The sequence below is a fragment of the Myotis yumanensis genome, unplaced genomic scaffold (assembly GCF_028538775.1).
Source record: "Myotis yumanensis isolate MYYU_CA2020_CCGP unplaced genomic scaffold, mMyoYum1.0.hap1 SCAF_16, whole genome shotgun sequence".
NCBI lineage: Eukaryota > Metazoa > Chordata > Mammalia > Chiroptera > Vespertilionidae > Myotis > Myotis yumanensis.
Window position 1 is genome coordinate 21,356,845 of NW_027223767.1, and position 27,365 is coordinate 21,384,209.

The window sequence follows — 27,365 nt, forward strand, 5'->3', positions numbered from 1 at the left end:
ATGGAGCGCTCCGAGCGGCAGCGGCCCGCGAGCTCCGCGGGCGCACCCCGCAGCCACCCCGCGGCGAAGGTGCTGTTCCGCGGCCCCGTGGGGCCGATCCTCTTCCTTGCCAACTTCTCCTTGGTCCTGCAGGGCCCGCTCACCACGCAGTACCTGTGGCACCGCTTCAGTGCCGACCTCGGCTACAATGGCACCCACGATAGAGGCGGCTGCAGCAACCACAGCGCGAACCCCATCATGCAGGTAGAAGCGGGGAGGTGGCACCGAGCGGGCCCTGAGCTAGCGCGAGGGGACAGACGAGGGGGCGGGGCGGGCGGGAAGGTGGGGCCTCCCAGGCGGTCATGGATATTGCGTGGTGGGCCTGCCCGATCACTGCAGTATGAAGGATGCGTAAAGTTCCTCTAGCCTGAAGAGTTAACAAAAGAGGGCAAAAAAAAAGGAAGGGAAAAGGACCTAGGCCCGTTTTCTATAACCCTCCTTCTAGTGCCAATTTTTGAGAGCTGCACTGAAATTCTCTGGAGTTTAGGGCTCCAAAGAAAGTCCGCATCCCCGCCTCTCCCAGGATGGTGGTAGTTTCGCGGGAAGTGGGGGTGGAGGGAGCTCAGAGTGAGGAAGAACGCCCTGGTGAGACTCGTGCCCCCACAGGAAGTGGAGACCCTCACCTCTCACTGGACCCTCTACATGAACGTGGGCGGCTTCCTGGTGGGGCTCTTCTCGTCCACCTTGCTGGGTGCTTGGAGTGACTGTGTGGGCCGTCGTCCCCTGCTGGTGCTTGCCTCGCTGGGCCTGCTGCTCCAGGCGCTGGTATCCATCCTTGTGGTGCAGCTGCAGCTACACGTCGGCTACTTCGTGCTGGGCCGCATCCTTTGTGCCTTCCTCGGCGACTTCAGTGGCCTCCTGGCTGCTGGCTTTGCCTCCGTGGCAGATGTCAGCTCTCACCGCAATCGAACCATCCGAATGGCCCTGCTGGAAGCATGCATCGGGGTGGCAGGGATGGTGGCGAGCCTCATTGGGGGCCACTGGCTCCAGGCCCAGGGTTATGCCAACCCCTTCTGGCTGGCCTTGGCCTTGCTGATATTCATGACTTTCTATGCTGCTTTCTGCTTTGGCGAGACTGTGATGGAGCCAACACCTGCCCGGCTCTTCACGTTCCGTCACCACCGATCCATTGTCCAGCTCTACACGGCTCCGGCCCCGGACAAGTCCAGGAAGCACTTGGCCCTGTACTCACTGGTCATCTTTGTGGTGATCACTGTGCACTTTGGGGCCCAGGACATCCTGACCATCTATGAGCTGAGCAGACCCCTCTGCTGGGACTCCAAGCTGATTGGCTACGGTTCTGCAGCTAGACACCTCCCGTATTTCACCAGCCTGCTGGGCCTGTGGCTGATGCGATTCTGCCTGACGGACACCTGGGTGGCTGAGATTGGTTTGGCCTTTAACATCCTGGGGATGGTGGTCTTTGCGTTTGCTACCAGCACACCCCTTATGTTCACAGGTAATGTGTGTGGGCTCAGGCACAGTTTGTCCCAGAGGTGATGGGTGAAGATTGGGGGAGAGCCACTTGCTGGTTTATGCCTTTGGAAACATCGTTATGTTCCCAGCTTGCACTGGAAGACAGACAACTAAGAAACCTCATAAAAATGGCATCTTTTAAAAAAATATTTATTTTTATTGATTTCAGAGAGGAAGGGAGAGAGAGAGAAACATCAATGATGAGAGAGAATCGTTGATCAGCTGCCTCCTACACCCCCCGCACTGGGGATCAAGCCCACAACTTGGGCATATGCCCTGACTGGGAATCGAACTGTGACCTCCTGGTTCATCGGTCGTCGCTCAACCACTGAGCCATGCCAGCTGGGCTGGCATCTTTGTTATACATAAAATATTGAACTTCATTAGCCCAAGTAATTAGTCCACATTATCAATCATAAATATTGTTAGTAAGACAGAGCAACGGACAAAAGTATGGCTCATGCACTAATTGCTTCATTCCTTGGCCTCCCATAGCCAATATTCATGATATTCTTAGACAAAGTCCATGCTATTACTGTCTTAATACTCACTTCTCTGATAATCATGGGACCTACCTCAAATATCCTTAGTCAGCTTCTTTGGGTGTTTTTAAAAGAGCCAGCCTTTCATACCACAGTTATCAAGTTCTTGCTTGCGTTAGTTCTTATGTTGGTGGGAGAGGGGCAGCTGGGAATGAGGAAGTTAACTTTCTTAAAGGGACAGATTTATTTTGATAAATTCTAAAGTTTAGAGTCTAAACTATGTAGTGTACAAAGTGAGCCATTCAGTAATCACAGATGTATGAACTTGGCTGCTTGCCTGGACAGTGAGGCTGAAGGGGACCAGGTACCTTTCTCTCCTGCCCACAGCATCTCCCATCGATTCGGTGCTGGGCTCAGAGATGATGAAGATGCTGTCATTGCTCTGGGGAGCCTCAGCAGAGTGGGATTTGGGAGCCTGACACCCGAAGGGGCCCTGTGGTGCCTCATCATATGCCCACTTTGAAGGATCTACTATCCAATCGGGCAGCCATTTTCAACCCTTTTCATCTCATGGCACACATAAGCTAATTACTAAAATTCTGCGGCACACCAAAAAATGTATTCTATTTTTTGCCGATCTGACAAAAAAAAAAAAGGTATAATTTTGATTCATTCATACTGGATGGCTGTTGTCATTTTTTTTATTTGACAGTCTAAGGGAAAATAGGTCATGCCCCTGACTACGTAGTCTTGCTGCTCTAGGGGCTTGCAGTTTTACTGAGGAGGCAATAGTCACACAAGGGAAAGAAATGGTTGTAAAGGGAATAGCGTACGCCTGTGAGTAACAAAACGCAAAGTGAAAAGGGACTTCCACTCACTATGTGCTTCCTATGCCATGCTCTTCATGGATGTTTTCTGCTTTAACGAATTACCATAAGTTTGGAGGCTTAAAACACAGAAATCTATTCTCTCACAGTTCTGGAGGCAAGAATCCATATCACTGGACCAAAATCAGAGTGTCAGGAGAGCCACATTCCTTTCATAGGTTCTAGGAGGGACTCCGTCCCTCATCCCTTCTGACTGCAGGGGGCTGCCAGCATTCCTTGGCTCCTGGCTGCATCACTGTGATCTCTGCCTCTGTGATTACATTGCCTCTTTTGTGTGCCTTTTCCATTCTGTCCGTGTCAAATTATTTAGGGCCCAACTTATCAGGTTGTCATCATCCAGGATCATCTCCTCATCTCAAGATTATTAACTTTATCTCGTTTTCTAAATAAGGCAACGTTTATAGCTTCCAGGGATTAGGACCTCATATCTCGGGCCATTTTTCAGCCTCCTAACACCCCAGAATCATCCTGTGGGGAAGGCCTTGTTATCCTTTTACAGATGGGAGTCAGGCCCAAGCCCACACAGTGATAGCATCAGGTTTTGAACTCAGGACTGCCTCCAAAGTCCGGGCTTGTTTTATGTGCTCCTACTATGTGGGGCCACAAGAGGTGTTCTGACAAAAACGCCATTGGGTGGGAATCAGCGTTTATTCATAAAAGAGGTAGCAGGTAGGCCAAAGCTTGAGAAGGGGAGTCTCCATTCCTCCTTAGTCATTGTGTCCTTCTCCATCAAGGAAGTTCTTCCTGTGTCTAACCTGAGTCCCATCTGGGGGGGTCTAGGAGCTCTGCTTACATCTTGCTTGGGCACCCCCCTCCCTAACCCCATCTTCCTGGTGTTTGTTTCTCCACAGGGTACGGGCTCCTCTTCCTGTCTTTAGTCATTACACCCATTGTCCGGGCCAAGCTCTCTAAGCTGGTGAGCACATCAGAGCAGGGTAAGTGTCATGGTCAACCAGCATCTGGTTCCTTGTGCCCAATGTTCTCGGAACAAATTGCCCAGGGCAGGCAGAGGACCACAGTGCCTGGGGTTTTTCAGACCACAGAGTTGGAATTTGCAGTCAGCAGAGCACCATTTTGGTCTTTGGGTAACCCAAACAGAGGATTTGCCCTCTCCAGACCTCAGCTTTTCCATCTGTAAAATGGATGCGGTGATGCCAGCATGTCTGCTTCACTGGGGTCAGAGCGTACAAGCTCAGAGGGCGTGAGCAACTTTGTGGTGTAGGTTTCATTGTCCCTAAGATGAGGAAGCCGAGGCCCAGAGGATTAAATTGACTTACTCAGGGTCACTCAGTAAGTGGTGGCGCCAGGTCTGTTTTTAAGAGCAGCAGGTCTTGGATCTGGGTTTTAGTCCTGGCTCTGTTACCCACCGGCTGTGTGATCTTAGGCAGGTCCCTTTTCCCTCTCTGGGACTGTTTCCTCATTTATATAAGAGTGTTGTTGTTTTTTTAATGTTTTTATTGATTTTAGAAAGGAAGGGAGAGGGAGAGATAGAAACAATGATGAGAGAATCTGATCAGGCTGCCTCCTACACGCGTCCTACTGGGGACCAAGCCTGCAACCTGGGCATGTGCCCTGACCTGTGCACGGGATGATGCTCAGCCAACTGAGCCACACTGGCCAGGGCAAAAGTGGTTTGTTCTTGATGACATCTACAGGCCCTTCCAGCTCTGATGGTCTGACAGTTTAATCTCAACTTCCGTTGGATTATTGCTCATTTCACAAAATTTGAGTTCTGCTGGCATAACTATAAAGAAGAGCTTTTCTCTGGCCTCTGGGTCTTCAGACCCCAATCTAGAAACATCTGGCTCATCCACTTCTCCCCATCTGCCCTGGAAGGAGGACGTGGAGCCGACCAGGTGCTTTCCCTCATTCACTCAATAAGCTTTTTATCCAGCACTTTGACTCTGCCCGGAGGTGCCAGGGGAACAAGAAAAAAGAACAGCCCTTACTAACTGGCTCCCTCCAGGGGCCAGGCCCTGTGATAGGAGCTTTACGTGGGAATTCAATGTTGCCACCAATCTATGAAGTAGGTAGTATCCTTATGTAACAAAAGGGGTGCAAGAACCCAGAAGGTTAAGCACTTGTTCAGTGACCACACAGCTAGTAAGTGTTGGAACTGGGAATTAACCCCACGAGGAACTTCAAGCAGGATATGATTCTGAAGGGGTTAAACCAACAACCATTTTCCTCAGGCTTTTGCTCGAAGATAATCACATGTACTTTGGCTGCGTGGATTTAACAACAGCCACCTGTGTGCCAGGTGCTTTCCATGAATGGCCTCACTGAAACCTTATCACAACACATGACGTAGGCTTTACAGGTGAGGAGGGTGAGACTCTGAGAGATTCAGTGACGCGCCCCAGTTCGCACAGCTGCGAGGCAGTGGTGCCAGGATTTGAACCTACGTCTTCCAGACTCCAGTGTGATATTTCTTTCTTCACAGGTGCTCTCTTTTCTGCTGTGGCCTGTGTGAATGGCCTGGCCATGCTGATGGCCTCCAGCATCTTCAACTCGCTCTACCCAGCCACCCTGAACTTCATGAAGGGGTTTCCCTTCCTCCTGGGAGCTGGCCTCCTCTTCATCCCTGCCATTCTGATTGGGTAACTTAGGACTCTGTCCCCGGCTCATGTGCTCTTTATCCCAAAGGTTCCCTCTTCCTCCTCCTGCCCACCAGAAATGGCTGCCTGGACCCCTTCCTGTGGGTGTTCCAGGCCCAGCCTGACTCTCCCCCTGCAGATGGCTGCCTAATCCTCTGGAGCCACTTTCCGAGGGCAGGACAGGGGGGCAGTAGGGGAAGGGTCAGGCAAACATTGCTTCTTGGCAAGGTTGGTCTCTCCCCTTCATCCCCCTCCATCCCCATTTTACGGATGGAACTATGGCGACAAATCTGCCAAAGGGAAGTCGAAGAGCCTCCTTGGCTGGTTGTGGCTGGGCCACAGGCTAGCCTGCCCACTGACTTCTGCCCCCATAGCCTTCCGACTCCCTTTCCAGAGCCCTCTCCTCAGGACATTGCCTTTCACCTCTATGTTGGGAGAGGGGATACCCGTACCGGCCCACCCAACAAAGCCCATGTCGCTTCTTCAGGAGTTGAAGAGGGTTCCCCCATATGTCAAATCTGAACCCTCTCTCTGGTCTCTCGCAGGATTCTTGGAAAGACTGAGCCTCGCTCTGAATTCCAGCAGTTTCCCCAGAGCCCCTGATCTGCCCAGACGTGAGAACAGAGGGCAAGAGGGGCGAAGTGGGCACTCACCAGCTGGAAGGATGCCCCTGGGACCCCACCCACAGCAGCAGCAGCAGCAGCAGCAGCAGCTCCCCTCAAAGGCAGTGTTCACCCTGGATAAGGTGGTCAGGCTAGGCCAGGGCCCCCACCTCATCCAAAGCTTGCCAGCCTATGACTCGAGGATCTGGAATTGTAACCCAGACAGTCTGACTCCAGGGCAGGCAGTGGCGGGAGGGACATTTGGAACAGGGGTCTCTGTTCATCCTCTATGCAATTACATAAAACCCTCCAGGGGAGAGAGGAGGTCCTGATGGAGGTGATGCCTCAGGGACCAGTCGAAGCATGAGGGCTGGCATCTCTGCTTCCAACCCAAACCGCACAGCTCACAGTTCATCGTGAGCAGCCACCAGCCACGCCTTAATGAAGAATATTTCGAGGGGAGGAAGGGTTGTGGGGATGGAGAGAGAGTGCTACGGACTCAGTGGAATCAAGCCCCTGGGCTTAGCAGTGCCAACCATCATAATAAATCAGTATAAGCACACTGACATGAATCGTCTGGTACCCAAGGCATTGGGCTGTGGGCCCTTTATTTTCTGTCCCGTTTGCCCCCATGGGTCAGACAGCAGCTGCTGGGCTGGGCAGAAGCCCCTGAGCTGCCATGGGATTGGTCCTGGGCGTGGCCAGCCCAGACCTCATCTGACTGCCCATTCTCTTCTCCTGAGCTGCTGGGAGATGAAGGGCTGCCAGACTTGCATCAAGCCAAGCAGGGAGGCTTGGAGCAGAGCCCTGGCCGCTCATTCTGAGGGTTAGATCCGCTCCCTGAAGGCTCCAGTACTGGTCCCCCTGGCAACAACAGCCCAAACAGAATTAGTTTTTATCACTCAGCCCTGCAACACCTCCCATCGCCAGGTATTTCAGCCGGGCCTTGTGCTGAGACCATGCCTCAGCCTGGATCTGAAGTTGAAAAGGCAAAATTGGATTTGATATTAAGGTACCATAAGCCTCCAAGCAGACCCAGATCAGGTGGTACTTGACTCTTCAAACCAGGCTTGGCCACAGGGTCCAGCCCCCTAATGCCATTTCTACCCCATTCTCTCTTACCAGCCCTGCCAGTCAGTCTCCTGGCTGGAAATCACTCAAGTAAAATGGGTGTGGCCTAGGGCAAACCAAGGCCAATGTGTCCTTTACAGCCCAGGCCTGTTTCTAGATTCCCACCTCACTGTCCCCTCTGTTATTGGAAGACTGGAGCAAGAAGAGGACAATCCATTGATTGTCCCAGCATGAGGCAGGAGGGGGACGGGGGGAGGAAGGCGCTGGGCTGGGCTCAGACCTGGGCTCTACTCCAGCCACTGCCTGGTCCACGGGTGACCTTGAGCAAGCCCGTCTACGAAAGGCTAGATCTGATCATGGTTGGACAGGTTAGGAAACACTGGGTTAGAGGTAATATTCTGAGATCCTTTCCGCCTCATATGTTCTAGAATGAGATGCCTCTCTTTGTGGACCTGGGGGAAGAATAAATGAGTTGGAGCTGGACTTTTGATCTTTGAGTGTCCCTGAGCAGTTCTTGGTCCCTGGGGAGGCGTAGGGTAGAGACCTAGTTGACTCAGCTCCAACATGGGAACAGCAGCTACAATCCAGCCAAGCAGAAAACCCTGGCCCTGCAGACCTGCGTCAGAGCAGGCTTTGGGGGAAAGGCTAATTCTCAGCTCTCTGCTTCAGGGCCAGCCCTGTGAGGCCAGGCCTGGGTGGAAGGTGGCCAAGGTGCCTGCCCTGTCGCGGCAGGGAGGCAGTCCCGAGAACACACAGGCTTGGCTGCGGGGAGGGTCATCACTTCAGCTGCTGGGGGGTTTGGGGGTGGGGAGGCTGAGCTCTGATTCCCCAGAGAGACAGGAGGGGCAGCACTGGAGGGTGTGCCAAACAGAAAAAACAGGGCTGCAAACCTCTCTGAGCACTGTCCATGGGGGACCTCAGGAGGGAGTGGGATTGGGGACAAAAAGACAGAAAGCTCCTGGAGGGTATTCGCCACACTGTATTGTTACTGCCTCTGCTCTGTGAGGGCAATGTCTAGTCTGCCTTAGTCACCATCAGAGCCAGGGCCCGGCAGCGGTGGGCCCCCTGTTGGCATGAACGAGGAAGTGCAGTCAAAGCCAGAGCTGGGGCTAGGGCCAGCTAAACGGTGTCTTTGGCAGGGAGGGGAGTGGAAGAAGTACCGAGGGGGGAGTGAGACCTTTGACTTCCTGACCATGTGGTTCAAGAGCTAAGAGTGACCTGGCCAGCACCTGCAGGAGGCACTCTGGGAGCTGAGCCAGCCTTGAGGTGTGAACACGCTACTCAAGGGGGAGGAGGCAGGCCTGGTTAGCTGGAGCCTTCCTACCCTCCTGGAGGAAGGGGCAGAGGGGTGTTCCTGCTCATTTATGTGCGTAGAGCCCCTCGGTCAAAAACCTATCCCCACTTCTAGATTCTTTGGGGCGAGGAAGAAGCCAGCTATCTGTGGAGCGGCAGCCCAGCCGGGTCTCAGCCTCCAGAATGATTCTCAGGAGGGCAGTGCCACCAGCAGTGGGCTGAGCACCAGGAGGCCAGGTCTGCATCCTGGGCTGCCACTCATGGCTTAGAAAATGGCACATCATTTGACTCCTCGGTAAAACGGAGATCACACCGGATAACGTAAAATGGCTCTGATGATTGTGGAGACCATGGAGCAGGGTGCTGGGGAGCTGGTAAAGGGGTTTTTATTTCAGAGCCTGGCTACTTAAAGTGTCATTTCTTGACCACCATCATGGGCTCACCTGGAAATCAAAAAAGCAGAAATCCAGGCCCCACCCCAGGTCGCCTGAATGGAATTGTAACAAAATTCCCAGGCGGTTTGAATGTACCCCCTGCCCTTCCTCAGGACACTGCCTCCTCCCAAGGAACTGCAGGCTCTGCCCAGGCTACTGCTGGGAGGGGCTGGGGAGGCCAGCTGAGCCAGGGGGGCAGGAGCCTGAGGCACAGCACCAAGGCATGGGAGGGTGGCTGGCAGCCCTTTGAGACATGGCTGCCGCTGCCCAGGCCCGAGCAGGGAGTGCCATGTACCTGTGAGTGCTTCCAACCCAGCCGCAGCTGCAAAGCAGCCAGAGGAGGGGCTGGCTCAGCCCAATCCCGACCCAGGATGTGGCAAGAGAGGCTGTGCCTCAGGGAGGCTAGGAAGGGACTTGGGACCAGACCAGGTCGGCTAAGGACACTGAGTGATTCCAGGGCAAGGCCACAGGGCGGCAGGAAGAGGTGAACCTGGGGACCAGCGCAGTGTAGGTGGAGAGCCACCAGTGGACTTTTATCCCTGCTGGTTCCCAGGCCCAGGCCGCTGGGCTGGGAGGTTCTGGGCATTGCCTTAATTCCTGTCAGAGGCTGCCTGACGTCCCCTACTCAAGCTGGCTGATGTCAGGGCAGGGGAGGGGGTTGTGCGCAGCGAACCCTTGCTCTTCAGTGTCTCCAGAACTGATCCGTGACCCTCCCACACCTGAGACAGAGAACCTGGTGGCAGGGCTTAAGGGTGGTCTAACCCTTACCACCCCCAATGCCTCGCTTCCCTTTCTGGATACTGAGGAAGCTGGGTTTGAGGTGGCCCATGGGGGTCTGGGAGAGGGAGAGCCATTTCCTGAGAAGGGCCCAGGCGGTCTCAGCCCAGGGAGGCCGGTGTGCGGAGCTGCTCCTTCCAGGGAGACCATGGAAATGGGGGTCACAGCAGGACGTGGGGACTGGGGACTGGTTAAGTCGGGCCCATGGGTGTAACACCCTCCAAACTGGTGTCAGAGCCTGCAGACGAGTCCCGGGAGGAGCGGCCCTGCAGGAAGCGGATGATCTTCTCAATGGTGGCCTCCTGGTACTCGTGGGACCACCTGTGGGCACAGAGGCCGCAGGTCAGAGGGCTGGGAAGAGGGAACTGCTGGCTGGGGGCCTGTGTACCCACCACCCCCTCCTCACTTGATGCCGTTGAAGCTGAGCACGGCCTGCATGTCCTCAGGCAGGGCCTGCGGTTCTGGCCACTCGAAGCCATCAATGACGGGCACAATGTTCTTGCCACAGCTCAAAGCAGTCACGATCTCCTGGAGAAAGGAGGGAGGAGGAAGAGATCAGGGTCCCCTAAAGTCCACCTCGACTTCTCGCTCACCCTTTGTGGTAGAATAAACAATATTTGGTCTTTGTCCTCGGTTCTTAGCACAGAGCTCTTCTAACCCTTCTAACCTCCAGATATCTGGGTGAGGGTACCTAGATAGCTTCAGGATGGGGACTGGTGCGGGGGGAGATCAAGGTCTGATTAGAGGGTTGGAACTTACATCTCCCTCGCCCCAACACACACCCCCAGGGAGGGGAGGGGGGATGGAAATTGAGTTCATTCACCAACAGCCAATGACTTAATCATAGCCACATAATAACACCTCCATCAGAGCCCCTAAACATGAGTTGAGCACATCTAGGTGCTGGGAGAGTGTCCTGGAGAGGACACGGGAGCTCTGGGGCTCGCCTGCCTGCGTCCCCACCCCCTACCTTGCCCTCATATCCTTTATAAAAATCCAGTAAGTAAAGTGCTTTCCTGAGCTCTTCACATCATTTCAGCAAATTACTGAACCTGGTGTGGAGAGTCATGGGAACCCCTGAATTGTAGCCAAGTCAGAAGTGTGGGTAGCCTGGGAACCTGGGACTTTCGACTGGCATCTGAAGTGAGGGCAGACTTGTGGGACAGAGCCCTGCTACCTGTGGAGTCTGACACTCCCTGTGGGTAGTTAGTATCAGAATTGAATTGAATTGTGGGACACCCAATTGGTGGTGAGTTGGAGAACTGGTTATTGGTGTGGGAATAAACCCACACGATTTGGTGTCAGAGAAAAACATCACACCCCCCTGCATCCAAATTGATCCATCACAAGCCCTGCAAAGTGTACTCCTTATTTTTCTTTCTTACTTTTCAAATCCACCCGTTTTTCTCTCCCTGTACCCCACCACTCTCCTGCTCCATCCTCCTCGCTTATCTTCATCCTCCTCCAGGTCTGTTCGCATCCATTTCTTGCTCCCTTCTGATTTGTTCTCTACATGGCCCCTTCACCCAGCTACTCTGCAAAATGCAAATTTGAGCATGTCACTCCTTACTTAAAACTCCCCAGGACTTTACGTGGCTCAGAAAAAAAAGTTCAAACTCCTTAATGCCTGCAGGTCCTGCATGGCTGGCCACAGCTCACTTCTCAAACTCCATGTCTGCACTGTCCTCCCGGCCACACAGACCCTGCAGCCCCTTAGATTTGCCCTCCTCCCTCCCTGCACAGGGCCTTTGCACATGCTGTTTCCTCTGTCTGGAATGCTCTTCCCTGCCTCTTCACTGTATTAATGCCGACTCATTTTTCTGATCTGCAGCCAATCAACACTTTCCCAGGGAAGTCTTCCCTCACTCTCCTGACCAGGTCAGATTCCCCTATTATAGGCTCTCATAGCTTCTGCAGCACATGCTAGAGTTGCAAATTTAAGTTAATTAATGAGTGATTTACTTAATATCTGTCTTCCCTAGCAGATAAAAGGGCAGGGATGAGGTTATATCTCAGTATCTCCCGCAAAGCCATGCCCATAGTCAACCCTTACTTAATACTTAATGGATGGCTGGATGAATGATACAACATAGCATAGCAGTTAGGGAGCGTACTCTGGAATCATCAGATCTAGGTTCACATTGAGTCTACCACACAGACTTTGTGACCTGAGGCAAAAACAGCTGGCTCTCAAAACCTCTGTTTTCTCATATATAAAATAGGGTTGCCCTGACCAGTGTGGTCAGTGGTTAGAGTGTCAGCCCACACACCAAAGGATTGCGGGTTCAATTCCTGGTCAAGGGTACGTACCTGGGTTGCAGGATCCCTAGTTCCACACTCAGAGCTTGTGCGGAAGGCAACCCATCGGTGTGTTTCTCTCACATCGATGTCTCTCTCTCACTCCCCCTCCCTTCCACTCTCTAAAAATCAATGGAAAAATATCCGCAGGTGAGGATTAACAACAACAAAAGGGTTAATGACAGTCCCTATCTTGTAGGATCACTGGAAGGAATAACTACGATACCCCATGGCAAGTGGTTAGAACAGCTCCCAGCATGTAGTGCGCTTAATAAATAATAAGTGCTATTATTTCCTCCTCTGTAAAGGGGCTAATAAACCTACTTCACAAGGTTGCTCTGAGAATATTACTTACTATTCATGGGTGCTCTGGTAAGTGCTTATTCAATGGGTTCTTTCCCTTTGAAAGGGGAACCACAGGGATTGGATTTCCCTGAGTGCAGTTCACTTGTGGTTTTCCATATTGATTACCCACCAAATGTGGCTTCGGGGAAAGGAGTTTTAAAACCAAAGGCAATTAAGCTCTAAAAACTACCGAGGAGTGATGATGGAGCCTTTGTTACTGGTCCAAGGCAAAGGCTCCCACCACCGGCCTGCCTCCTCCCTCCTTGCAGTCTGCTGGGTGCCAAGACCCTTGAGCACAGCCTTCCTGCGAAAGTCCCTGCATAACTTCAACCCTGATTGACTCCTGGGGAACCTCGCCATTGCACAAATGAGAAGAAGGTTTGTGTTCTTAATTCCTTTGTGCCTCTCACTCTGCTCCCCTGCCCCTCTTCCCTCCTGGAGGTTATATTTCAAAGTATGTTCATCTCTCTCTGACCCTCACAACAATCCTACAAAGTGAACACTTGGGTTGCGGGAAACGAGTTAAGTCGGCTCGCGTGAATTGCGCGTACTCGGCGGGAGCCGTCTTAACTCGGTTCATATAGATTTGCGGTGGAGTGCGGGAAACGTGTAAATTCAGGCCGATTGTAACTGCGTATTACCAAATATTTGTTTCAAAGATACCTACCTGCGTATGCGAACCGTTTCATACCCATTTCAATCGAACCCATACTTCAAAAGATATAGGCATTTTAAACTAACTCTGATTTTGCGCGGGAAACCTAAATAATTGCCCGCGCCAGCTTATATTGTGGCGGGAAATTCACCCGACACCAGAGTGTGAATAGGACAGGTAAGTTACCCCCATTTTGTAGATGAGAGACATGGGTCCACAGAGCCTTATTGACTTGCTGGAGTTCTACTACAGTCAGAGCTGTGACTCCTGACTTCCAGCTGGGCCATGGAGGTTGCTGGGGTGTGCAGAAGAGAAGGAACAGGAGACCCTTGTCCCTGGGCCACAGGCCAATGCTGGGACCACAGAGACCAGCACCTACCTTGTGCACCCAGTCCTTGCAGTCATGGTCCTGCATGCACTTGTCCAGGGCCCCGGCTGACAGCACCAGCACAAAGTTGCGGGCACCCATGACACTCTGGATGAGCTTGTCCTCAAACTTGCCGGCTTCCAGTTTCTCCACGTCAATGAAGACATTGAAGCCATGCAGCTGCAGGTGCACCTTCAGGAGGCTGTGAAGAGGCCGTTTGTCACTGCGCTGGCCTCACCCAAAGGCCTGAGGCTGCCTGCCTGTCCCCTCCTCCTCACCTGGCCAGCTGGGAGCCTGAGCTCCGGCGGTAGCTGATGAAGACATCCGGAATGTCCCCACTCGGCTTGCAGCCAGTGCAGGGCAGAGGGGAGTGTAGCATTTCTGAGGGGGACAGGAGACAGCCTGGTGAGGGTGGCCCCTCACCATTACTCATAATGAGGTATATTGTCCCTTGGGGTCTACAGGAAGGAAGGCCGCTAACTCTTGGTGAGTCCCTCTCAGGAGGCAGGCGTGGTGTTTTAGGGACATTGAAATGCACCTGCATCCCTGCCCGCTCTCTGGAGCTCCAGACCTGCACAGCCAGCTGCCCACAGGCACTCCAAACCCAACACATCCTAAATCCTTCCTCCTAGTTTCCCACCAGTCAGAGACCTGGGTGTCAGCCTCAACTCCTGCCTCTCATCCATTCACTCAACCATGTTTACTAAGCGCTTACTGTGTGCCAGGCCCCAGTCTTAGTGCTTGGGATACAGCAGTGAACAGGACAAACAAACCCTGCCCTCATGGAGCTGATGTTCAGTGCCCAGCGCCAGGCACCATGCTCTGTGGCTTCTTCCTACTAAACAACTAGACTCCAGTCTCAGGGCCCTCCTTATGTCCCCAACTCTAGCCCTCTCAGTGGTCTCCCCAAATCCACACTCGCCCAGGCTAATCTGTTGCACAGCTACCAAAGGGATCTTTCTAAAATCCAAGTCCGAGCATGTCATTGCTTCCTACTCCCTGTAGAAGAGAGATTTGTAAACTATTTTTCCCCTGTAGGATCCTTTAAAAAAAAAAAAAAAAAGATTCTTAAGGCTTTCCTGAGAGCTGCAAAGTAAAAATGACCAAATTTGACCTGCTTTGGTTGAAGCAAAAGCATGGGACAAAGCTCAGTAAGTACTTGCTGAATGAATACATGAATGAAAAGAATCCATCCTATATAATAAAAGGGTAATATGCAAATCAACAAAACAGCAGAACAACCAGTCCCTATGACGCCCACTGACCACCAGGGGGTAGACGCTCAATGCAGGAGCTGTCCGCTGGTGGTCAGTGCGCTCCCACAGGGGGACAAGCCTGGCTGACTGCTGGTGCAGTGGTGGTGGTGGGAGCCTCTCCTGCCTCTGCGGCAGCGCTAAGGATGTCTGAGTGGCGACTTAGGCCCGCTCCCTGAGGGCTCCCGAACTGCTAAAGGGTGAAGGCTAGGCTGAGAGAGCCCCTCTTCCCCAGTGCAGGAATGTCATACACCGGGCCTCTAGTCTTCTCATAATATTCACACTTAACATCCACAGACAACATTTACCTGTTTATGAAGCAGGAAGGAAGGGTTTCAAATCCTAATTCTGTTATTTAATGGCTTTTAAACATTGGAAAATATTTTTAAATTCTTTAAATCTTAGTTTTTTTGTTATTTAAAAAATATATTTTATTCATTTTTTACAGAGAGGCAGGGAGAGAGATAGAGAGTTAGAAATATCAATGAGAGAGAAACATCGATCAGCTGCCTCCTGCACACCTCCTACTAGGGATGTGCCCGCAACCAAGATACATGCCCTTGACCGGAATCGAACCTGGGACCTTTCAGTCCGCAGGCCGACGCTCTATCCAATGAGCCAAACCAGTCAGGGCAAATCTTAGTTTTATCATCTTTAAAATTAACACCCTTGATGGAAATATTCTTTATCTCTGATTATGATGGTATTTACACAGGAGTAGGCATGTTTCCAAGCTCTTCAAACTGGACACTTTTAAGTTAAATTATACTTCTTTCATCGTTTAAACAGTTTTAAAAGTTGATTAAAAAAAATTAATACCCACTTCATCAAATGGATGTAGAGATTAATGAGACAATAACTGTTCAAAACTTAAGCCCGGCTGGCTTGGCTCAGTGGTTGGGTCGACCTATGAACCTGGAGGTCACGGTTCAATTTCTGGTCAGGGCACATGCCTGGATTGCAGGCTCGATGCCCAGTACAATCAATGATTGTCTCTCATCACTGATGTTTCTATCTTTCTCTCCCTCTCCCTTCCTCTCTGAAATCAATAAAAAAAAATTTTTTAACTTAATACAGGACCTGGCATATAATAATTGACAATAAAGATTAGCTAAATAGTAAATTAGTAAATTAAATAGTAAATAAAGAGGGTTGCTAGAGCCCTCATGACCTCCCTAAAGTATCTCTAGAATCCATACTGTGCAAGTTGTTGTCTAATAGAATAAGCCACCTGTCTTCCCACCCGTATCTCGCATATGGACTCCCCATGCTCTGTCTCACCTGCACATGCGGCTTCCTCTGTCCTGCTGCTGCTACCCCGACCCCCACCCACCCAGGATATCCTTCAAGACCTGGTCAGACATCCTCTAAATGCCTAGACCTGGGTGGACAGGGCATCCCTCCTGTTGTGGTCACCCCCCTTTTATATGCCTGCCTTCCTCCTACCCACAGCAGACTGGGAACTTCTTGAGGGCAAAGTGCAACACATTCATCCTCAAATCTTCAGAATCCAGTCTGGCACAGCGCTGGCTCCGGGGCCCACCACATGTCTCCCCTCGCCCCTCCAGGGATGGAGATGGGACAGGGGCGGGTCTCACGCGGGCAGGCTGACCTCTGGCGGCCATGAGGATGCGCATGCGGTGCACGCCCAGGCGGATGCCGCAGTCCTCTAGCAGCTGCTGCTCGGACACGCGGTGCAGCAGGGAGCGGTCCAGGCCGCAGCTGACCAGGCCGTACGTGTACTGGCGGAAGCGCGGGTCCAGGCTGCCCAGCCAGTCAGCCAGGTTGCTGCGGTCGCACGTAGCGTAGTTGGCGAAGGTCTTGAGCTCCCTGAGTTCCCTAAAAAATCTGCACCCCAAGGAGGAGAGGTCACTGAAGTCCTGACTCAGACCGGCTAGTGGCCGAGGGGGTGTTGAGAGTGGGCGGGGGTGGGGGTGGCGGGTGGGGCGGGAGGCAGGCAGGAGGCTCCATACCTCTTGCGGGTGATGCTGGATATCATGCCCAGGTCCGTCTGCAGTTCCTCTTCCGTGAGCCGCAGAAGCAAGTCGCCATCTACCTGCTGCTCCTGGGGTGGAGTCGGAGGTAAGAAAGAAGGAAGGACTCCCCATCTCAGCCCTGGACCCCCAAGCACAAGATGCAAGGGGAGGGAACTGGAGACGGGGGTAGGGGAAGAGGATAAGACCCTGATCAGAGCCAAGTGACCCTGAAAATTGCTGAGTACAGGCTCTCCACCCCAAAAAGGCCACGCTGGCGCCTCGGGCCTGCGGGACAGGAGGGGGCAAGGTCGCCTGTGTGCATGGCGCCCCAGGGGCCACGCGTCCTTGGGGATGCGCAGGCTCTGACTCCGGGAGGCAGCCCTACGCGCCGCTATACCCGGAAGCGTTCGCAGTACTGGGAGAAGCCGATCTGCTGCAGCCACGTCTGGACCTCGGCCTCCTTCCAGCTGGGCACGCAGGGCAGGATGGGCCTCGGCACCTCCTCGCCCAGCAGGCGCAGCGCGCGCTTGGCCAGCGCTGAGGTGGTGCCATTGGTGGAGTAGGAAACCAGGCGTTTCAGGCTCTGGATGGCACCGATGTCACTGAATACCTAGGGAGAGGTGAGGAGAGGGTGCCTTGTACCCACCAACTTTCCAGTCAGCCACCCCGAAATGTGCCCAGCTTCTTCTCACTGTTGAAAGTCCCACCGTCTGCCCTAGCCCTGCCTTCATCCAATAATCATGGAGTCTGAATTCCTCCTGAAGCTCTCTCAAAGCTCTTAACTCTTCATGTCTCCCCTCCACAGCTTCTGTCTGTCCTGCGGATAAAGTCTGAGCTCTCAATATGGCGGCCAGGCCTGGCACAGTGCAGCCTCTGTCCACAACTCCAGCTCACCTCCCCTTTCACCAACCCACACTTGTCTGATACCCCCCACAAAGGTTCTCCCACCTCTGGCCTTGGCCCAAGGTGATAAGCTGAGGTCATGTCTTAGTCACCCCAGGAATCCTGTGCCTGGCACACTGCAGGCCACAGAGTGGGGGCTTACTCTGTCTTTACTGAACTGCGCTCACTAGCTTGGCTAGGAAAGGGTGGTCATAGCTGCTGCCCAATACTTCCCTACTCCAACTCCCCTCAAGGCTCTTCTCCCAAAGCAAAGTGACCCGCTCTATAAAGCCAGTCCTCCCATGGCCCACCTCTGGAGCAGGCACAGAAAGGAGAATCAGAAACTCCTAGAACACTGGACCTTGGAGGAGGCCTCAGAGACCCCCTAACACCAAGCATCTCCTTGATCTGTGAGGACACACACGATGCATGACAATCATCTGAGAGACACACTCCTCTGAGCAGCCCCAGGTGACAGTTGTGGTGCAGACAGGGTGGTTCATGTGGTGTGTTCCGCTCCCTGTGCACCAGCTGTCACCAACCCCCCAAATTCCCAAAGGAACAGAAAGTAGGGAGGGTGACACTATAGGGATAATCTTGATTCTGTAATATTTTAAAAAATAAAATTTCAGACTTTTGATACTTTAACTATTACTAGTCCCATATCCAGGGTAAGAACTACTGCTGTGGTCCGTCCACTCCTTCAATTTTCCAGAGGATAAAAATGAGACACAGAGAGGTCCCGAGAAGGGAAGCCAGATATCCACGGTCACACAGCAAGTTAGAGAAGAGGGCAAAGGTTTCAGATCAGGTCCTGGGCACGGGGGCCTATGGGGACTCTGGTGGGAGTTCTCTGGCGGATACACTAACAACCTGCTCCTCTGTCTCTACACTCCCTTCCTTCCTGGACTCCAGACCCAAATGACAAATGGCCCACGGGAGCTCTCTACCTGCTCATCTCTCATGCACCTCAAATTCGATCTGTCCCAGTGAACTCACTCTCTTCCCCTCCGGGACTCCAGCCTGCCTCTCACACAGATCACCTTATTTCAGTACCTGGTGCCACCATCCACTGGGTCGCCTATGTCCAAAGTCAGGAGTCACCCTCAGCTCCTCCCTCTCCTTCACCCGGCCACCCACCAAGTCCTAATTCTAGCTCTTCAGCACCTCTGGAATCTGCCTACTTCTCTCTGCCTCTCTCTGGACTAGTCCTGACCCCCACCATCCCAACTGCACCCCTGCCATGGCCTCCTATCTGGCCCCCTTTCCTCCAACCTCACCCTTGCCAATCCCATCTCCAGGCAGCACCTGGGTAATCTTTATAAAACACGTGTCCCTCTGCTTTAAAACCTTGGTCTTGCCTTCAAGACCAGAATAACTGGTTCCTCATCCTTCTCCTTGCTTTGGGAAGCCTTCCCAAGTGCTGTCTAACCCCCGATCCTCACTCCGCACCCGCACCCGCACCCGCACCTTGGTCTTGCCCTGCAGACTCTTGATGGCAGCTTCAGCGCACAGATAGAACGCCCCGATGCACTGGGCCTCCAAACGCGAGGAGTCGAGCAGCGGCACGAGGCGCTGCAGGTCGTCGGGCCCGCGGCCCTGGCTGGTGTCGCTGGCGTCCACCAGGCAGCGGGCGAAGCGGCCGGGGTCCAGGGAGGCCACGAGCGGCTCCACGAGCTCCAGCGTGCCCGAGCGCTCCACCTCGCGCTCCACCTCCTTGTTGGTAGCGAGCACCGCCACCGCGAGGCAGGCGTGCAGCCGCAGCAGCTCGTCCTCTTTGGAGAAGGCGAGAGGGAAGAGCCACTCGGCGGCGCGCTTCTCCACCATGCGGCGCTGCGCCGCCTGGCCGCCGTGCAGGGCGCAGTTGCCCAGCGCCAGCGCGCAGTGGCGCAGTAGCGCCGGGTCCGTGCGGCGGCACCAGTACAGCACCGCATCCAGGCCGCCGGCCGCCACCAGCCGCTGGCACGTCTCCTCCGAGTGCTTGAACATGTGCTCCAAGATGCCGGCCACACTCCGAGCCAGCTCCACCGGCTCGCGTTCCTTTGCCAGGTTCAGAATGACGCCCAGCCCGATGCGCGCCACGCGGTCCCTGCCGGAAGAAAGTGGAGGGGACGGTGGAGTTGCCGGGCCTGCGGCGTCTGGCTTGTCCCCTGGTCACTAGGATACTCTGTGGACCTCATATAAGACATGAGGGAGAGCATTATTCTCCCTGCCTCCCCCCCCCCCCCCCCCGCCCCCTCCTGCCTGGGAGGACCAGACTTCTCTGATTATAAGGGTGCTTTCTCCTGGCCACACCCACTTCCTTTCCTATACCCTCCCTTGGAGAAGCTATATGGGTCCTGGTTAAGAAACCTGGAGCAGATCCTCTGGATCCTGGTTTCAAATTCTTTGCCATTTTCTAGTTGCGAGACCCTGGATACCTCCCTTTACCTTTCTACCTTAGTGTCTTCATCTCATAAATAGGATTATAAATACCTGCTCTATAGGTTTACGGTGAGAATGAATGTGATAATCCGTGTAAAGTGCTTGCCACAGTGCCTGGCACATAGGAAAGACTCAATGTTAACTTCTTATCATCATTTGAGTGTCACTTGAAGCACACCACTCCTGGCCTTGCCTTCAAACTTCTCTTCACTCCATGCTGCACGACTGAGTGTATTTATTCATTCATTCAACAGACATGTATTGAGAACCTACTGCGTGACAAGCACTGAGCTAGTGGCTGAAGTTAAACAGTGACTAAGAGTGACTCAGCTAATATGGAGACAAACAATAAGCAAGTAAACAGGGAATGAACAGGATAATAGTGATATGGCCAGAATGATAGCAAAACCAGGTGACATAATGGAGAGTGCTTGGATATGTCTGAGGAGATGCCATCTGAGGGTTAAATGTCCAGAAAGCCCTGTCTGCAAGTATCTGGGAGAACATAATACGCAGAGAGGACAGCCAGGACAAAAGCCCTGAGGGCTGATGAGCCTGACATATTTGAAGAATAGAAAGCCAGAGATATTTGCAGTGTCTAAAACCAACAAGGAAAAATATAAAACCAACAGGGGATTCATATATACTCTATGTAAGTAAATATAAGTAAATATTCAAATCCACAAGAAAAAGGCGATAAATCCAATAGAAAACGGGCAAACGACACAAACAGGCAACGTACAAAAGAGGAAATCCAAAATGCTAACAAAGCGACGCTCTAACTCATTATTAATCAGAGAAGTGAAAATGAAAACAGCAATGACTTTACACCTATTAGACAGGCAAAAAGCAGAAGCTGGGCAACACGAAAGATTAGTGAAGTGTGGGGCCACGAACACCCTGAAGCCCTGTGGGTGTACGTACAGGCTAGGACAGTCCATTTGGGGAGCAGGCTGGGATGAGTGGATGAAATTAAGGTGATACACACTGAATGGGCCAGAAATTGGGGCTCTTAGATTTCTATTTCAAAGAGATTGTAACACAGATCCACAAAAGGACATAGCCAAGTTCATTCTCTGCAGTGTTATCTGTGGTGGGGGGAACTGGGGATAGTCCAGTATCAAGCCTGGGAGAGTGGAGAGATAATATGGACAGGTACCCAGTCTGGAGGACTGTGGAGCAGTTACAAGTAACTGAGCAGATGATAACATAGCAACATAAAGGATTTTGACATAACACTGAGTGGGGGAAAGTAAGAAATGGAATATAATTCAGCACAATTTGTGAAAATTAAAAATGTATGCACAAAACAAGAACAAAGATTTTACCAGAATACAGATAGGAAGATATGTATTATATCTTGAATGGTTGCCTATGGGATTAAGTCAGAAAGATGGTGGGGACATTAGTCAAGACAAGGGGAACTTCTGGTCAAGATGGCAGCATAGGATCAACCAAAGGACTTATGTGCATGCATATGAGCAAAACAAATGGACACAGACTGTAGGGGGGTGAGGGCTTGTGCTTGGGGGAGAGGGTGGCAGGGGAGAGGTCCATGGGGGAAAAAAAGGAGACTCATGTAATACTTTAAACAATAAAGAATTTTTAAAAAACTAACATAATAGACTGAAGGAAAATAAAAGATGGCAGCATAGGAAAACATGGTGGTACTCCCCTCATCTCAAAACCACATCAAAATTATGTACAACTAAACTACAGAACAACCATCATTCAGAACCACCTGAAATCAAGCTGAATTAAAGTCCTACAGCTAGGGAATTAAAGAAGGTGACACATCGAGACTGGTAGGTAGAGTGGAGACAAGTATGAGCTGGTCCCACACCCATGTGTATCAGGTAAAAATAGGGAGGAATATCTTGGCTGTGGAGGTACTCCATGAGGAGTGAGGTGTCCCAGCTCCACACTAGACTCCCCAGCTCAGGGCTCCAGTGCTGGGAAGAGAAGACCCTATAGTTTCTGGCTGTAAAAACCAGTGGACATTGAGGTTGAGGGGGACAGAGGCTGTTGGAGTCCCAAGCAGTTCCTCTTTAAGTGCACAAACTAACTTGAACTCACTTCTTGTGAGCTCCAACATGGGGGTTGGGGGGCAGCAGCTTGAAAGGCACCAGAGACAAATGGGGAAGAACTGAATTGACCAACATCAGGGCTGGGGGTGCAGCTTTCTCCCAGGCAGACGTCATTGTTCCTTTGATGAGCCCTCTCTCCACAGAGCCATATCTAAGACCCCATTAACCTGATTCCCTAAGGCTCTGCCCCACCCAATTTTCAGGCCCACCCAAGTTGTTTCTGGTGGCTTTTCCATATGATTGGCCTGACCTGGTTCATGCTTCAGACTTTGCTCAAATCTTTGAAACAAGCAGCATCTGGCCTCAGCGAGCCCCATACCTCTCACTAAGTGGCCCTAGGCCCAGCACTAGCAGCAGCCAACCTTGGTTCAGAGCTTGACTTCGCTGGGGTACCTCCAAGCCCATCATAAGGAGAAGCCATATGCAGATTGCTTTGTAGCTCATGCCAGGTGGCCCAGGGCAGAATACAGGTGGCAGCTGACTTTGGCCTGTACTTCCCAGGAGGCCCTAGAGCCATCACACCCGGTGGACAGTTTCATACCATGTTGAAGCACCATCCTCCAACCACCTTCACAAGCAACATACTCACAGGGTAGACTCAGAGGGCACCAGAGCCCTGCTTAAGTAAGTCCTGTTCTGTGGGGTGGGCCCTGTACAGCTGATCCTCCATGGTGGTTGAAGGTTACAGCCAGTCCTTGCAGCTGATCGGCCTGGGGGTAAATCCCTCCCATTGACATGCCAACAGCAATCAAGGCTCAACCACAAGAGGAAGCTGTATGCAGCCCACACAGAGGGCACACCTTGAGTGTCCAGCTTGGGTGATTGGGGAGGCTGTGCCACCGGACCCTACAGGGCACTGCAACATTAGGCTACTCAATCTAGCCTGGGAGACGTAGCAGCTCTACCTAACACATAGAAACAAACACAGAGAGGCTTCCAAAATGAGGAGACAAAGAAACATGTCCCAAATGAAAGAGCAGACCTACACTCCAGAAAAAGAACTAAACAAAAATGGAGACAAGCAATCTACTAGACACAGAGTTCAAAGCACTTGTTGTAAGGATGCTCAATGAACTTAGTGAGCACCTCAACAGCATAAATAAAGGACCAATAAGAAATTAAGGACACACTAACTGAAATGAAGAATAATTTACAGGGAATCAACAGTAGAGTAGATGAAGCCAAGAATCAAATCAGCGATGGGAATATAAGGAAACAAAAAACACTCAATCAGAACAGAAAAAAGAGAAAAAATTTAAAAAAAAAAAAACAAACAAGGATAGTTTAAGGAGCCTGTGGGACAACATCAAGAACACCAACATTTGCATCATGGGGGTGCCAGAAGGAGAACAGAGAGAACAAGTAATGGAAAACCTATTTGAAAAAATAATGACAGAAAACATCTCTAACCTGAAGGAAATAGACATTACAAGTCCAAGATGAATTCAAAGAGGCCCACACCAGGACACATCATAATTAAAATGCAAAAGGTTAAAGACAGCAAGAAGCCCTGGTCCTGGTCAGGGAGTTCGATTAGTTAGAGCGTAGTCCCAAAACACCAAGGTTGCACTTATCCTGATATTTGAGCTGAGGGAAGCTGACACCTGGGCTCCTGGGAAGTGGGTGTGGCAGCATCTTGGGAAGGAGAGAGCTGCAGAACTGAGAATGGCAAAAGGCGTGGGAAACTGATGGAAGAACCCTCTTTAAGAGAAAGTTGGTTGGCAGAGGAAGAACAATATTTCATAAACACACATTATCTGTGTGTCACTCCCTGTTTTTTCCCTTCCAGTCTCCTCCAGGCACAGTCCAGAGGAGTGAGTAGATTCTACCTTTCTTTGGAAGGACTCTGATCCCCAACAGGCGCGCTGGGATCTGTCCTTGGTCCTGAAGTGATACCTGAACCAATGCCTCAACCAGTACGTGGTTTCTTGGGACCAAGGACACTGGTTAGTGTGATGCCTCTCTCAGTAGTTCTGAACCACGTGAGAAATGTTATTTCCAGCCTTAAAAAATATCAGCGCTATTTGCATCTTGTAGCCTTCCTCTTCCTAGGGTGCTCGCTGCACCCACTCTCCAGGAGTTCTAGTTATAGCTGCCCCATCCCGCATACCAGGCCTACAGGGCACACCCACCAACATGGGCCCACACATCCAGTGAGCACCCACTCTGTTTGCTAGCCCTCTAAATGTGTGGTCCATTCCCATAAATTTAGGGCATGTGATGTTAGATGAGAGGTCAATGACTTGCTGAACAAGCAGAACCAAAACTTGGTTTCCCCATTTACATGTCTTCATTCATGCATTTTTGAGAGTTGCACAATTTCCATCCCCCACAAAGTTATTTTCACTTTTTGAAGATGGCAAGGAAAGCACTGATACCCTATGACCATCACACTTGTGAGAGCTGCATGAACTGAAAGTGACCCTTCCAAACCCTTCAAAACCTGAGGGGCCTGAGAATTCAGGTTGAGCCTGAAGTGTGACATCCGGATCTGCTCTAGCATCAAAGGAGAGAGAACGAGAGTGCTCAGGGGTTTTCATATTTTAGGGGAGACCCCAAGAGGCAGCCAAGAGAGTGGCAGCCGGGCCTCAATTGGACCCCACCTACTCACCTTGACACAGCGTGGGAAAGGGGAGAGAACATATACTCTGTCTGGCCCTTGCCTAGCCCTGCACCTCACTTTCCTCTTCCCCCACCCATGCATCTAGCAGAAAACCTTTCCCCCCCTCCTTCTTCCAGCCCAGCCTGTGGTGAGACCATTCCCTGTTGCCTTCATTGGGAATCCGTGTCTCTTTGCTTGCTGGTCAGGTAGGGTTATGGGCTGTTTGAAACAGAGAGGAACTCCGCTGAGATACCAGCACCCTCAGTGTCTCAGCAGAAAACCTTCTGATTCCTATCAGCAGCTGCAGGATGAGATCATGCCTGGCTTGTTACATGGACCAAAATGAAGGAGGAAGCAGGAGGTGGATTTGGGTTGGCCTGAAGAGGGTAAATAACCCTTAGATTGGCACCCATTTTCTGAGCATTGTGCTCTCTCCCTCTCTCAGGAGGAGGGAGATGATATAGGAGAGAGAAGGTAGAATAAAAAGGTATTCCGGCTTGTGGGGAGGAGGGCTACTGGTTTAGGGGAGCATTGGCAATAGGATCCTATCTCCACCCTCAGAATCAGTGACAAATTCCTGTTCTACTCTGCCATTCCTCCTCTCCCTGTCTCATTCCTCACCTCACCAGCCAGGAGTGAATCCTGGCTGCACCATTATTTCACTGCATGACGCTGGGCGAGTCACTAAACTTTCCCATCAGTTTTCTCATTCATAAAATGGATACGTTGATCCCCACCAGGGATGTAGTGAGGTGAGGCAGGGAAGGAAGACATAGTGCAAGGCACACGGGCGACCCAGGCACCCCACAGCCCTTGCTGCCCCACACCACGCGGCGCTCTCCCCAGCCAGGCACCCTCACCGATTCTCAGCCACCAGGATCTGCTCCAGCAGGCGTGCGGCCTGCACGCGCGTCTCCAGCTCCGTCGCCTGCAGCAGCCGCAGCAGCAGGTCGAGGCCGCCGTCCAGGCGGATGGCGTCGCACAGACCCTGGGCTACCTCGCGGCCCACGGCCGGCAGCAGCCAGGCCTCCTCTACCAGATGGAAGACCTCCGCCAAGCCGACGCCGACAGCCCGCGCGCTACCCGCCAGCTTCAGCGCCGTCAGCGCCTGCTGCAGCTCGGGCAGCGCACGCTCCAGGGCGCCCTGCACCTCGGTGTCCACCCCAGGCGACACCTCGCGGGGCCCGCGGCCGCCCGCGACCCACCATGGCCCCGCGCTGCCGCTCCCGTCCTGCCCCGGCACCACCAGCCGGTCGGCGCCCGACTGTGGGCCTGACATGGCGAAGAATCGGCACAGCTTGTAGGCGGAGAGGAGCAGCGTCAGGACCATGGGCGCGGGGCTGCAGAGGGCATCCCTGGCCTGGAGGGGCGGGACCAAGCGGAGGGGAGCGACCCGGACCTTGGGAAAAAGGGGACCCAAGAGGAGGTCAGGGGGAAGAAGATGCAGGAGGGAGGGATGGAGAGCAGGGTACCAGGCAAGGGCGCTGGCCAGTAGTTTGGGGAGAGGGAAGGACAGGATCTAGGACGAAGCTGTTGCGAGAGGGAATGCAGGCCCAGATACTGGGGATGGACGGGAGGAGGGAGCTGGGAAGCGGGGGTGGACCCAGACACTGGAGGGTGCAGTCAGCAGCCACCAGAACAAAGCGCGGCTCCAGCTCTGGTTTGGCTGGCAGAGGTGCTCTCAGCAGCCCCGCCCCTGAGAAGCCGGACCCGAGCTGACGCCCCGCCTCTGGGTCTCGCGGGGCTCCGCCCCTGCCTCCTGCGTAGCTCCACCCTCAAGTCCTGCCCCGCCCCGCCCACGCCCTCACCAGGCCTCTCCCCTCTCGTCGCATCCCCGCCCCTTTCCCCTCCGCCCCCCACCCCTCCGCCGGGTGCAGGGGCAGCGGGTGGAGAGCGAGAAGACTGCCTCGGTTTTAACCGTGACACTGGTCATGTGAAGGCAAGCAGCACCCTTGTGTGTCCCCTCCCCTACTAGTAGTTAAAGTGATCGTAATAACGATTCTGTACAACTCTAGAGGCGGTTTATGCCTGTTTCTCAATTCAGCCTTACAACCTGCCTCTGAGGGAGGAATTAGTGTTCCCATTTAATAGGCGAACCGACTTAGGCCTAAGGAAAAGAGATTGCCCCAAGTCACACTCCCCTCTGATCAGAGAACAGAAAAAAAATCAGCTGGAAACTCTCAGGATCACTTCCCGAAGGTGGCGGGAGGACTTCAGGAGTTCTGTGGACCCCTGGAAGTAGGCACAGAATCGGGCATTCTGTGCTCGTGGGCATTTTGTGGGTAGAGCCTTAAAGTGGGAGGAAATGGGGGAGAACCAGATCACTCTTGAGGGTGGGGACAGGCAGTGGCCTGCTCAGGAGCAGTAAATTAGTGGAAGACTCAGGAATCAAATGCAGTCCAAAGGGTTAATAGTCACTCAATTTCCTGTGTTGTGAAGACCAGCTTGGGAAAATCAATGCACCCAAGGGATGAACCCAGAAATGAAACTTTGTTCTTTCCTGATAAAAAGATTTCCCCAGGGTGCTTACCAGCATTCCTCCTCCCCTCCCCACTTCACTGCCCTAAATACACAATGAGTGGGTGTGCCTGATCAAACAGATCATAGATCAATACCATGTATGGAGATTGAAGTCGGGGCTACTCCAGGCATTGGGCATTTTGTCTGCTTAAATCATATAATCTCCCAAGTATGATTAGTCTCATTTTACCAAAAAGAGAACTAAGGCAGGTAAAGCAGATTGCCCAGGGTCACACGGCCAGTAAGTGGTGGGGTAGGCCTTCTTTCTGCCTTCCAGACACACTGTACTATTTCCCTC

At 52.5% G+C, this 27,365-nt stretch overlaps 2 protein-coding genes across 2 annotated transcripts; one reads left to right on the forward strand and one right to left on the reverse strand.

Moving 5' to 3' along the window:
* SLC46A1 (solute carrier family 46 member 1) lies at positions 1-6,170 on the forward strand. The gene is made up of 5 exons (XM_070393083.1): positions 1-243; positions 646-1,498; positions 3,736-3,819; positions 5,328-5,484; positions 6,027-6,170. The coding sequence occupies exons 1-5, from the start codon at positions 1-3 to the stop codon at positions 6,082-6,084; spliced, it is 1,395 nt and encodes a 464-aa protein (XP_070249184.1). The 3' UTR covers positions 6,085-6,170.
* SARM1 (sterile alpha and TIR motif containing 1) lies at positions 1,742-26,162 on the reverse strand. The gene is made up of 9 exons (XM_070393082.1): positions 25,408-26,162; positions 18,905-19,523; positions 16,950-17,162; positions 16,550-16,641; positions 16,189-16,424; positions 13,602-13,704; positions 13,336-13,525; positions 10,065-10,186; positions 1,742-9,979 (listed from the first exon to the last, which is right to left on the reverse strand). Exons 1-9 carry the CDS (start codon positions 25,875-25,877, stop codon positions 9,850-9,852), a joined length of 2,175 nt encoding a protein of 724 aa, XP_070249183.1. The 5' UTR covers positions 25,878-26,162; the 3' UTR covers positions 1,742-9,849.
* Between the last annotated feature and the right edge of the window lie 1,203 nt (positions 26,163-27,365).

What these genes read in the sequence shown, in the direction of transcription:
- SLC46A1 (XM_070393083.1), top strand. Translation starts at nt 1, where the DNA reads ATGGAGCGCTCCGAGCGGCAGCGGCCCGCGAGCTCCGCGGGCGCACCC. An exon ending in GGTGAGCACATCAGAGCAGG is followed by an intron (nt 3,820 to 5,327) that starts GTAAGTGTCATG and finishes CTTTCTTCACAG; the next exon opens with GTGCTCTCTTTTCTGCTGTG. An exon ending in ATCCCTGCCATTCTGATTGG is followed by an intron (nt 5,485 to 6,026) that starts GTAACTTAGGAC and finishes GGTCTCTCGCAG; the next exon opens with GATTCTTGGAAAGACTGAGC.
- SARM1 (XM_070393082.1), bottom strand. Translation starts at nt 25,877, where the DNA reads ATGGTCCTGACGCTGCTCCTCTCCGCCTACAAGCTGTGCCGATTCTTC. An exon ending in TCAGGCTCCCAGCTGGCCAG is followed by an intron (nt 13,526 to 13,601) that starts GTGAGGAGGAGG and finishes GCCTCTTCACAG; the next exon opens with CCTCCTGAAGGTGCACCTGC. An exon ending in CTCAGCTTCAACGGCATCAA is followed by an intron (nt 9,980 to 10,064) that starts GTGAGGAGGGGG and finishes CTGTGCCCACAG; the next exon opens with GTGGTCCCACGAGTACCAGG.